Source organism: Micrasema longulum, unplaced genomic scaffold (assembly GCF_059751315.1).
Source record: "Micrasema longulum isolate JH-2025_06_02 unplaced genomic scaffold, ASM5975131v1 h1tg000883l, whole genome shotgun sequence".
Lineage (NCBI taxonomy): Eukaryota > Metazoa > Arthropoda > Insecta > Trichoptera > Brachycentridae > Micrasema > Micrasema longulum.
In genome coordinates, this window is record NW_028278075.1 from 407,374 (window position 1) to 421,115 (window position 13,742).

The 13,742-nt window shown below is 29.7% G+C and overlaps 1 protein-coding gene across 1 annotated transcript in view; it reads right to left on the minus strand.

Moving 5' to 3' along the window:
• Positions 1–13,003, minus strand: part of LOC148278418 (uncharacterized) — a 35,105-nt gene extending 22,102 nt beyond the window's left edge. The window contains exons 1-4 of the mRNA XM_088231430.1: positions 12,855–13,003; positions 9,420–9,537; positions 8,530–8,678; positions 6,573–6,713 (exon numbers count right to left, since the gene is read on the minus strand). Coding sequence (XP_088087556.1) covers positions 6,573–6,713; positions 8,530–8,678; positions 9,420–9,527 — 398 coding nt within the window. The 5' untranslated portion in view covers positions 9,528–9,537; positions 12,855–13,003. The remainder of the gene's footprint in view (positions 1–6,572; positions 6,714–8,529; positions 8,679–9,419; positions 9,538–12,854) is intronic.
• Between the last annotated feature and the right edge of the window lie 739 nt (positions 13,004–13,742).

A 13,742-nucleotide genomic window follows, 5' to 3' on the forward strand; every position in this document is an offset into this window, starting at 1 on the left:
TGATCTGTAAATCCGCAATACTAGCCACGAGACCACAACTATAAAACCGCTAAAAGTAGGAAATTGACTTTGTTTCTATTTTTGAAACTTTTATGTAATAAGGAAAATAAATTGAAATTTATTGCAACAGGTAAGGAAAACATTTTAAAGGGACGTATAGAGGTTATGACCCGTCATTGGCTCGTTGAAGTGGCTGCGGTACACAATGTGTACATTCTAACTTTGTTGAAATATCCACATTAAGCAATGCCTAAAAACACTTTTCAATTATTATTCTTCTTCAGAAGAAAGGTGTTCATTGTTTTTTTGTTTTGTATTATATTATTTATTTTATTTATTTAAACGCCTTTTAGGCTTTTGCATGTTTGCAGCAAAAAAATGCATAAATAATTTTTAGAAGAAAAAGAAAAATATCAAAAATATCATCTTTACTTATTAGTATAAAAGTGGAAAGAACAGTTGTGCATTTTTTAATATAAAATAAATTATACTCAATATTTCTCACGACGTCTTTTATTTAAAATTATTTTCAATGAAATTGTGATTACGTGTTTATTAAGTTACTTACCTAATTATTAAAAATAAATGATTATAGCAAAATAAAAATACTTTTCACAAGGAATATGACTTATAATTTCAAATACAAATGGCAACTATTCTGCCTACCTTAGAAGGTATATTATTTTTTTTATCTATTCGATGTATAAAATTTCGCGAACTTAAAGAGGTGAAACGTTCATTTTAAATTACAAATAAACGCCTTTAACCCTTTTTTAATTATTATGTTTCTTAGACCAGATCTTTGTAAACAAATATTGATTTTTACCTTTTTGGGAGTTTATCACCATTGCTATATATTGCAATAAGGACATAAAACTTTAATGAATCTCCACACTTTCATATTTTCAATTCAAAAAATTATACGGCTCTGTTGAAATATTAATCGTTTTATTATTTCTTAAAGTAGGTTTGTATAAGAAGCTATTGAAAATTTGTAAGACGTTTATCTTTTATTGATTATTGATTGTCTATGAAATCAGTGAATTTAATGTAATCTGGTAAATTGTATTAAATTTCATTCAATTTAGACGTACAAATATTGCCGAAAAATGTTTGGAAGCATCTAGAATCTAGATCAATAATTTTTTATTGATTTGTCATTGTTTATAATTTGATGTAATACATTTTATAGTGTTTTAACGATTTCACGAGATTGCAATTAGAACAAAGTGACAAGAACCCGCAATCATTGACTTTAGAAGAAGCAAGCAAATGGTAATGCTTTTAACCAGCTGAAATCTAGTGGTAAACATTTAATCAACATTTGGCAGACTGAATAGTAAAATGCGAGGCTTTTCTTAATGTTTTTATTAAAAAAATATATATATTTGCGTTCTTAGGAATACTCAAATATTTTCATTTTTGGTAGTTGAGTTGTAAATTAATTTGGCACTAAATAAATGAAGTTTTGGTAGAGCGGGGATCGAACCTCGGACCTTTGATCCGTGAGTTGCTTGCCCTTAACACTTGCCACAGGACCACAACCTAGGTTTTTTGAAAAAAAAATCCTGAAAACGAAATCCGAACAGGAATAATTCGGCCTCATAGTGTAGTGATTGGCGCACTTGCCTACTATTGTTAAGGTCCCGGGTTTGATTCCTGGTAGAGTAGGGGTGAAATATTTGTTTAGTGGTGGTTTAACGCTCTAATGCTTTACTATCTCTTAACCGGTACCTGGAGCGTTAGACTGATCACCGTACCGCCCATGTAACAAACTGATCAAGATGCGATGCGATTGGTGAGCGCAGGTGCAGATAGGGAAATTATAATGATTTATTTTATTTCAAAACCGATGTCTTTCATATACAAGATATGAATAAAAGGTAAAAAATTAAAAATGGCTTGATTTTATAATAAAGAATATACTGTGGGAAAAAAGAAAACAAGTAAAAGATAAAATAATAGCCCTAAGAACTAATAAAATACTTTATACACATATATTTAAGTAGCCATATGTTGTCATGAAGTACTTATAAAGCTGTTAAAATTTAATTTTATTGATTGAATACCGAATGTGGGGGAAATCAATGTATGACAGTGAGAGTGAAAATCTGAGTCATGTATAATTGATAAGATCAAGAAAGGGTTTCTGAGATGGTTTGGTCATGTCGAATAAATGGATTACGAAAAAATGGTTAAACAGGTATATATGGCGAGAATGAACGGTAAAGTGGGGCGAGGATGATCATGGAAGACGTGGCATGATCAGATAAACGAAAATCTTAAGTCAGATCATGTCAAAAACCAGTAGAACCGAAGGGCGTGTATGAGAAGATGTATGAATGTGGCAGAAGCTAGAAATGTATGTCAGGATAAACGTGTGAGGCGGTTTATTCTCTCTGCTAAACCCTACGGGGAAATGGGGTGATGGTGCTATTAGTAGTAGAAATGGACGTTCATTTTATACTACATAATAAATTATTTTTTAAATCTTAAGTGTTACAAAAGTTTATTTTAATAATGTACACAGCTATAGTTTCGGGAAAACACTTCTCACATCGACGCGTGTTGTATTACCCGTAGAATAAGAGGAGCGTTCCGTGAAGTGTGTAAGGCTGAGACATGCATTATTGACAGAATCGAGAAAGGGGTGCTGCGTTGGTTTGGACATGTAGAGCGAATGGACAGCGAAAGAACGGCTAAAAGGATCTACGATGCGAATGTTGATGGATGCAGAAAACGAGGAAGACCGAGAAAGACATGGCACGCTCAAGTCCATCATATACTTGAAGATGGACATGTCAAAAGTAGGAATAATCGGCGTGCGTGCATGAGAAGATGTATGAATGTAGAGGAAGTGAGGTCTGTATGCCAAGATAGAGTGTTATGGCGTTCTATCCTCTCTGCCTACCCCTACGGGGAAACGGCGTGATGGTTTGTTGTTGTTGTTGTATAAGAGGACCTTTCTTTTGAAACGAAAGTTCGGTTATTTTAACTCTAAACGCCCTTTCAAAAGCGATTAAGGCTGGTCTGAACGTCACGAAAAAGTCAATAAGATATTGTTTTAAATTAAATATAACAATATATTGTACATAATAAGCAAGGCAAAAAAAAGACAACTCCTTTATAAAAAAAAAATACATAGTTTTAATAAATACGTAATATATTTGATTAATTACAATATTTATATGTTAATATTGTATTTTAATGCATTTTTTGACAATTCATCATCATCATCATTCCCTTTCCGCACCTAATGGTGCATAAGATTTGCATTAGTACACGGATCGCAGCGTATCTTCAACATTTTTGTGACATAAAGGTAAGATGATCAGTCTTACGCATCATATACCATTTCAGGGAATATGAAATATTCTTGTGTGAAAACACCCTTTTAAATCAATATTTCGTATCCACCATGTCGGTAATCGAACCCGAGACCTCTCGCATGGTAGGCATGCGCGCTGACCACTACTCCACGAGGCTGACAACTTTTGACAGTAAACGCGATTTAAAAGAAAATGTATCATGTTTTATTTTATAAAATACGTGTTTCATCATATATTTTTAGTCAGATTGTAGATTCGTTACTGGTATTGTACTTTGTAGTAAGGTGTCTTGTTTATATTGGAATTTTTACTGAAATTTTAGGTAATTTGTAACTATCTAGATTTAAACTTGTGTATGTCGCCATTTTGGTAACAGTTATGTTGTGTTTTATCTCGACTGTGGCAATATTGAGAACGATTTTCATGGTCTCAATTTTCGTTGTCATTTATTTCAAACAGATACGTTTTTTAATACAACCCAATAAAAAATTACAGCAAACGTTAGATTAATACAGGTTTTTACTAACTAGCTAAAATGTAAATATATTGGACGGTGAAACGTGTGGAAAAAAAATGCGTTGACGTTTTTAAAACGTTGGTACTAAGTTATAAAACATTATGTTTAACGTTTATGTAAGTTTGACAAGATACTATTACAGAAATGAAAAAAAACATTATTTGAGAAAAAAATGTGGATAAATGTTATTTTCAATATTCTGAAAAAAAAGTACTTTCTTATTTTATAATTAACTATGGATAACAAAATCGACGTTTTTATATTATAAATATATCGATGTCTTCATTTACAATTTGCATTTCGAAATTTAATCCGTAATTTGAAGAATCTTTTTGAACCTAGGTTGGTAGGAAGGTTTATAGTAAATTTGTGATTTTTTTGCCTTTTCTGAAGATTGTTAGTTTTAGTCTAATATACTAGTAAAATGCGTTTTTGTGTCATCGGTGGATTTTCATGATTATTTCAAAGTAAAGAGCAGCTGACGCCTCGTGGCCAAAAATGTTTCGAGGATTTGAAAAAACGTTGACCTAAGTGTATTATATCCGGTGCTTTAAAAGGGACATTTTTAATATTGAAGAATAAATAAGCTTTACTAGATAGCATTATGGATGACAAAAAGCATGAATTTTTGGTTGGATCATGATGAGAACACGTCAATTAAATGTGATTGTCTTTAAGCCCAATTACGTACTCTGTACCGCCACGAATTAACCATTATAATTGGGCCAAACAGCCTACACAGATGCAAAAAAATAGGTTGACATAATGGATTATTCTCTGCTGAAACGTGATTTACACTTTTGTGTAATTTAGAGCAATGACGATGCTATTTTGTTGTTGAACAACAAAATAGCATCTTTAAATATGGCTCTAGTTGTAGGTGGGAAAAACAATAGTGTATACAAAACGGATTAACTTTTCCGCCTACTTTTACACATTTTTTTTGGCTTACCAGTTAAGAAGCAAAATATTAAGTAATAATACGAGCACAAAGAAAGACAAAAACCACGTGAAATTTCAGCATACCAATGAAAAAACTCAGTGACATACATAATCTAAAACTTGAACTTTTAAACATATTTTTTACATATCGTTAAATTCATATTGATAAAGTAACAGGTTAGTGTTGCGAAACTGGTAAGTGACAACTTGACACAGAATGTTTTAAAAGTATGTACCACACTTTTTAAAAAAAAATATGTAAAAAAAATCTTACTATGCCATATGTGTAAGCAATGTTTATTATCAATGCAAAAAGTATTCATAAGATTACGCATTATTTTGCATTTTTTCCAGTCATCGGTTATCAAATTTTGACAATCGTTTTTTATCTATTTATTCCGTTTTTTCGTCCTATGCGTAGTAAAACCAATAAAATTGTACGATCAATGAAGTCATTATTTTGTTAACTATAGGTATAGACGACAATAAAATTAATCGGTTTTTAAAATTATTTAAATTCGCGTATAAATAATATAATTTCGAAAATTAATAAAATGATTGAAATTCGATACATGTAAAAATATCATCGTAAATGCAAATGTTAAGAAAAAAAATATCTCTAAAGTTTTTAATTCAATAAATTTATACATATGCTTCTTCGTTTTAATAACGTGTGAATTCTTATTTTCTTACAAAGAGTTTTTTTTCAATTTATTGAAAATTGTGAAAATATTATAAGAACGAATATATTTGCTTTTATTTTATTTAGGAAACCAACAGTTCCACGTACATATTTATAGTAAACATAAGATAAATTGTATAAATTCAGAACCAATAATAGGTTTCCACAAATTGTACAAAGTAAGTTAAAAAAATACCATAATTTAAATATTTTAACAAAATAAATTAAAGATCATTGTTTTTAACCAGTATTTTTTTACCGACCGGTTTTAAAGCAAAGAAGCTTCTTCGTCTAGGCTTAGGTTAGGAAAAAAAATATTTAAAAATTAGTGGTTTAAAATAAAATTATTATATTTAACAATGTTTGAGTATGTCCAAATGCTTGCAAACTGGCTTGATTTCCTCCCTGGGGAGTTATTCATATTTAAACATGTTTTCCCTTTTTGTTGCAATTAGTTGCTTTATTTATTTTATTTTAATGAATAACCACAAAGTTAGTGCTTCAAATATAAAATTGAAATAAATTACAATGATAAACAAATTACAACAGGAATGGGGAATACCTTAAATAAGGGAATATGGAAGTCAAGGCATTTACAGGGCTTATGAGCTGTCATTGGCTAGTTTAAGTGGCCATTTTACGAACTGTGTAACATTCACCATTTTGCCCATGTTTGAATATCCATATTTCTTCAATTCTTCCATTTGTTGATTTAAGTGAAGTTAAAGAGCTGAAACCTTTATTCTTGTGAAGAGATTCATCTGACTGAATCATTTCACATACTAGGCAACGCCTGAAAATAATCTTTCAACTTCTTCTTGGACCGGTTGGTTTCATTACAATATTTGTCATCTTTTGAAATCCGGTCTTTTGTCTACGAACATTTGGACAAACTCAAATATTATGATAAAATATTATAGTTTATTATTTAAAATTAAGAACATTTTTTAGCTTCTAATGTTTTAAACTTGACTTTTTATATTGAAATTTTACAATTTGAAAAGTTATTGGCAACAAATATATTTTTGTAGTTTATAGTAGCATTAAAACAGCGATAGTTGAAACTTGGTAAAAAAGTAAGGGGTTAACATAATGAACTCACCTAATAGTGTACGTAGTGTCTATACTATCAGGCTTATTAGTGATGTATTTTCCATAAACTGACACGAATCTTCCATCGTCTGTTAAGAACACTTTTAATGTTTCAGGCTGGATTTGATAGGGGTAAGGATGCCGAAAATTCCTGAAAAAGAAATACAAAAAATTACAATATGATATAATATAGTTTTTATCATTCTATGATCGCTGCCTTGTTTTTTTTTTTTCAGTTCACAAACAGTAAAAGATATCACAATATAAATACAATTTATAAAATAAAAAATTAATATCACTTAACAACTTTCACCAATTATATGTGAACACCAATAGTCAGAAAAGGAATTGTATGTAGACCAAAATTTAGTTTTCATTATATGTTATTAAAGCAGTTTATTAGAATTTAAATAAGATTAATTTTTATAAAATTTAATTTAAGATAGATGCAATTTATGCAATCAAATATAATTTTACTAGATTATTAATGAAGTCTCGTAGTAGTGATAAGTTTTTTTTTATGTATATCAATAATTATAGTAATAACTGTCACAATAAAATAAAAATAAAAAAAACAATGCGTACTCTTATTAAGTGTATCCGTTTTATTATTGTACATGTTAGTTATGGTGAGTAAATATATTAAGGGTATGTGAGGGTGTGTGTATATGTGTATGAGTGTGTTAATAGTGTATGTATGCGAGAGTGTGTAGGGAATATAAGTAGACTTATTGATCAATGATTATAAAAAAAATATCTGTTTTTTTTTTTAAAAACCTTAATGAGGAAACCAATCAACCACCTTATCGATCGATGTAAAATTGTTAAAATTGTTAAGAACGCTCCAGCCTAAGAATGCCTTGTACGGCGTAACGGTATATATAAATATATTAGGGAAAATAAATCAAGACAGTCAATTTTGTTGTTAATGATGTAATATAGAAATATCAAATCTGATAAATTTCGCCCATGCTGAAGCGTGTAGTTGAATCATATAGTGTCCACAAATTGCCTCTGAGCAGCGCCGTCAGCTGCCAGCTTTCGTGCATCCTCCAAAGTTAGGTTCGCGTCTCGTAGTTCTAACATGAACTGCCGGCAAACATTCAACAATGGACGTCCGCGACGTTGAGAAGCAGATGCCTTGTAATGTAGGCAAGCGTGGTCGAGGCCCTCAGGAGTCATCCGCAGTATATGACCCAGCCAACCGTGTCGCCTGCGCTTAGTAACAGTTATCACCGAATGAATATTATACAATATATCTAAACTGAAATATACCTAGGTTCAAAAAATGGGCTAATGTTTTCTTTGTAGTTTCTCCGATCGAACACGTTTCTCTTAGTGCGCTAGAAAGCTTATAAACTAAAATATCCTTCCACCTTTACAGTCGGGAAAGTAAGGGATTAATAATGGCAGCAAATTTACAATACGGGTTGTCCCATAAACCAAACTATTCCTTTGGAGGACTAATGTGCCAGCTCGCGACTTTCCAGAATATGTATGTGAATAATCTCCTCCTAATAATAAAATATGGAAATTTTTACAAAATTCGTAAAAGTTGTAATATTTCAAAATCGGGGGATTTTACTTTATGTCATATTTATATATATGCAAGTATTCTGATGAAACTCAAGTAAGCGAACCTGACTACAAAGAGAGTACGTTGGTGTTTGGGACAACCTGACAATGGCTGGAACATAGAAAACAGTAAATATAAATTTTAAGAACGCAAATCTTTGGGTATTCAATAAAGTTTAGAAAGTTATTTTGCATATATAATGACTGAATCATTGCTTTGCAATGTGCGGGTCTGAAAAATAGCTACAAATCCCCTAGAGTTACCTTTATGAGAACCTTTCTAACCCGAAAATTGTACATGTACATTTACATAATTCCAATTTATTGTTACTGTAAAAATTCAAAACAATATTTTTTAAATATATTTAGATAAGATAACATTTAAAACTTGCCTTCTATGCTGAATCATTATCCCATCAGGAAATGAGTAACCATCCTTATTAAGCCGATTGAGGTTAATTCTATCTGACCTAAAGGCAGAATCAGGAATTTTTCCTCCCTTTGATGGTAGAACCTGCTCTCTGTATATTTGCCGCTTTTCCTTAGTAAAAAAAACACGATATTAGAATTACTTATTCTAAAAAAATTTACAAAAACAATCCACTCAATGAATATGTCTTTTATAGGAAGAATATTATACGAAATCATCTTAATTAATCATTTGTTTGTAATATTAAAAATGTTTAATTTTCTTCGGGAATTTGTGTAGTTAAAAAAATCTGTCTTAACACATTAAATTTCTAGCTCGTTAATCTCGTAAATCTGGGAAACATATGTATTAAAATAAAAAGAAGTTTTAACATATTCATTATCATCATCATCATTCCGTTTCCGAACTGAATGGTGCATAGAGTACTGCATTGGTACACCCATCGCAGCGTATCTTAATCATTTTCTTTACATGAAGATAGGATGATCAGTTTTACGCTTCAGGTGCCAGTCAAGGAACTTTGAAATATTCTAGCACAAAAAAATGTTTTTTAAATAAATATTTTAATGTCAACCATATCGGGAATCGAACCCTAGACCTCTTGCATGGTAGGCAAACGCGTTAACCGATTCACCACGAGGCCGACAACTTACAGAATTAAAAATAAATTTTAGTTTCTTTATGTATGATATATATATTTATTTGTAAAAAATCAATAATTGTTGAGAAAAAAATCCTTTTTTCAGTACGAAATTTTGCTTTTTATCCTCATTAATTTTTTTAAATATTTTTCAATCAGGATTCAAGTATTTTTAGAAAAAAATATAACATGCATTTGTATATTGTACTTACTTTTCTTGAGAAGCAGATTCCAAAATCAGGTGGTAATATAATAAATATGAAAAAATATATGAAAATCTTTTTAGATAATCTAAAAATCTTAACGTAGTAAAAGCTCATGGTAACAAATCTGCAAAAAGTAAACTCAATTGAAGAAGATGAAATATTTTTTTTTTATACATATTCATAAAATATTTTAGTAAATTACTAAAATGCGTTCCTAATTAAATGTTTTCCATTCGAATGAAAGTATCGTAAAAATTCAAACTTTTAGTCTGAAATAGAAACAGAAATGTGTAAGCAAGCGCCTTTTTCGCTGTGTGAAAGGTCAAAAGTTCAACAAAATATGACTAAGATCAGCTGTCACCGGTTATAAGTTATATCAATACAATAATGCTACTACGAAATCAAATTACAGCAATTTAACGAGTAACAACACTTAAATCAAATCCATAACGGATTCGACATCAGCCCTGATATTGATCATTGAAATGCGATCCAAAACGCCGACAAAGTGTGGTAATAACTGTAAATATACGGACAGCACAAAAAATGACTATTAATCGATTTCATGCTGTATAAGTTGGAGAGTGTAAAACCAAATCAGTGTAGCTTAAATAACCACACGCGCATAGTTGAAATGAAAGAATTGTGGATATTCAAACATACATAGTTTATTTAAAGTAAGTAAGTACACTAGCCAATTAAATATCGTAATTAAAAGAATATACTAATTTTTAACACTGAACAGTCTTTAAAACAAATTATCCTAGAGAGCAGGACTATTAAACGCATAACGAATGGAAGGATCAATTTTGTATTTTATTTTTTCATGCAGTATGTACATTTTTTTTTGTTATTAAATGAAGGACTATTTAACGAATCCCAGTCCGCATCCAATGGTGCATAGAGCACTACATTGTTAATCGAAATGCAGCGTAGGTACCTTGATAATCTGTAACAAGGTGATAAAGTGATCAGTCTTATGCTTCGGGTGATAGTCCAGTGACAGTAAAACTTTGTATGCCACTTAGATTTGCTAAAAAACTTAAAAACTCATAATAAATATATTAAAATACTTATTTCTATTAATTCAAGTCAAAAGATAGTAAAGTACATGTAATTTTACCTCTTGTATAATTACTTAACCCATTTGTCCTTGGACAAATTATATTTGATACAGTTTGTGAACATTTTCTTTTTGAATTATCTTATTTATATGTAGCTTCAGAACGGTTATGTTGTTTTTTTATCCATTTAAAAAAAATCATTATTCTCTCGAGGAATTGCGATAAAAAGGGATGTTATGCGATATATTAAAAAAAATATGAAAAACTCGCATCATAAAAATGAAAAAAAAATATTAAAAAATTAGTTATATCATAATTATACTATTGAGGTTTGTTAAGAAGTAGTAATTTTACACGGACAAGTGGGTGACAGCTCTACGCAAAACTGATCCCTAGAAGTATTTTTTTTAAACCAATTACTTCAAAATTGCTGAAACCAAAAAAAAAATTAAAATATACCGACAGTGATAAGTTTCATCAAATACAATCTCATATAAGAGATTATTTTTTTTTAAATATATTTTTTTAATTTATTATACTTATATTTTTTATACTTTACATCTGCACAAATTTGTATCATCAGTGAGCAAGGGATTATATCTAGGGATAAATGCTAAAACTGCTTTATCAACAAAAAAAAATCGAGAGAGGAGATTGTTTTTGTAGCAATGTTTCAAATAAAATTCCTTAAGTCAACACTAGCATCTCTTTTACGAAAATAACAAGATTGTTTTTATTTAACAATTATCTATTCGTCACATAAACGTCTTACATAAAAAATCTCAATACCTTTATTGGTTTTGTCAACAAAGACATTTCTTGCCTGTAAAATATTTCAAAAAATTATTTTAAAATGCTCATCACAAAAATGCATTTTTTCCTAAATCCTTTTAATTTACCTAAAACTATTTAAATGCAAAAGAAAGTCAGACAATCATTCATAACAGAAAACCGGTAAACATTTACAAAACGGAACATTTAAATTCAGTGGAAACACTTATAAAATCAAAATCATTATTCTAGCATTTAACTAATTTAATTAGCGTTGTGATCAATTGATTTACACGCTCACACCAAATTTTCCAAATTAAATTTAGTATCTGGCCAAATTGCAAATCACGTGACCTTGCGATTTAAAAATCAAATTAATTTATTTTTTTTCAAAAATTATTTAATATATCTAAATTATTTTATTCCCACGGAGTTAGGATTTATGTCTCATATACTGTGTTGTAAACTACATGTATGTTAATAAATAAAATAAAATATTAAATAAAAATTTTAATTTTAAAATAATAAAATCAACATTTTCAACAATAATTTGAGTCAATCCTTTTTGTTTACAAGAACTGGATTCAACCCCATTGGGAGGAAGTTGTAAGTATAAATATATTACAACAGAGATAAATAACATATTTTAGAAGGGAAAATAGAAGTCTATGAATTTACAGGGCTTATGGCCTGTCCTTACCTGTCTTGTCGATCTTCTATGAAATGTTCTTCATCTCCGTTATAATATATTAATATTAATTACCCCCAAAGGAGTTGAATCTAGTTCTGGTCTTAAAAATTAGATATACTTAAAATACTGTTGATAAAACCAGCTGGTTAAGTATAAAAATTGGAAAATATTTTTAGGCGTTCAACTCGTTGCCTAGCATTTAGGTGAAATAATTCGGCCAGTATGTCACCTGCATCAATAAAGGTTTCAGCGCTTTAACTTTGCAATGATCAAAAGATGGATGAATTGAAAAAATATGCATGTTCAAACATAGTTAGAATAGTGAATGTTACACCGTATGTAAACTGACCACTTAACCAGCCAATGACGCTCATAAAAATGGTTAAACTTATTTATTTAATTTACATCAATAAAATGTTCCCCATCACTGTTGTAATATATAAAAATCAATATTGTTTGTTTTAATTGTACTCGGAAACAAAATAGGACACTGGAAGAGTAAAAAAAAATCTATCCTTTTTTTATTATCTGAAAAAATATTTTTAACAATATTATTTAGAAAATCAACTAAACACTTGCTTATGAAATTGTATATTTGTTCCTGTTGAGAATATATAAGTCTGGGTATTTAAAGAGCTTATGATCTGTCAACGACTGAGATAAGTTATCACTTTTAAATTAGGTGCATGGAAAAAACAAATGTTATGCATTATTGCTTGCCTAATATAAATAATTGTTTTACGACTTATTTTAAATCCTAGATAGCAAATTATATTCAACAATAAAAATCATATAAAAGACATGTGTCAAACCCCTATTTATGAAACCATCTTGGATTTTTTTTATTTGTAATTAAGTTTAATTAACAAAGACGTAAGTTGACTTGATGTTTTTATATATAATCAAAACACTAACTTTTTATATGCCGAGCAACATGGATAAGATTCACTTTTCACGTCAATTTGTTGAATTCTTAAATATCCTTAAGGAAAACCATCTCACGGGTGAATTGAGTAAGCAAAAGGTACAGAATCTGCTCACTCCGGAACGATACAAAATGAACTGGTGTAGAACTTGGCTCTCAGATCTCATAACAGTATATTTCCTTGAATCAGCTGCCATAGAAATAATCCCAGATACTATAGAGATTGAGGCACGATCATAAATTACTTGCTAAAATTTCACATTGAACGGCCGGAACAGTTAATCAAATCATTTTGCAATAATACAATACATTTAAAGGTATTTTAAAATTACGTAGGAAGTGAAATAGATCGCTTATTATGTGTCCCGGAACAAACACAATAAAACATAATCATCTATACAAGTTATTTCAATTAAATGACACTTATTATCCGGATAAATGTATTATATTTCTTGTTTACAACTTTGACTGAAAGGTATAGAAAATTTTTAATAGTTACTTTTTGTAAATTTGTAAACAAACCTCTAATTTTGTAATATCATTTAATTTTTCTTTTATAAAGTTACATCAGAACTCAATTATTACATAATCAGACTAGTACAAACCAATGAGACACTATTATTTAACTTTTTAATTTGTTATAATAAACATTGATTTTATTCAAAGGTGGAGAGAAAAATACATTTATTTGAAAATTAAACATTTTAAACAAACAAATAAACAATCGTGCAGTTTTCACTCTGTCTTAGCATACATATCTCGCTTCCTCTACATTTATACATTTTCTCATGGGCGCGGGCCTAGTATTCCAATTTCGACATGCCCGTCTTAGTATTTGTTTGATTTAGTGATGCCATATCATTCTCGGTCTTCCTCCG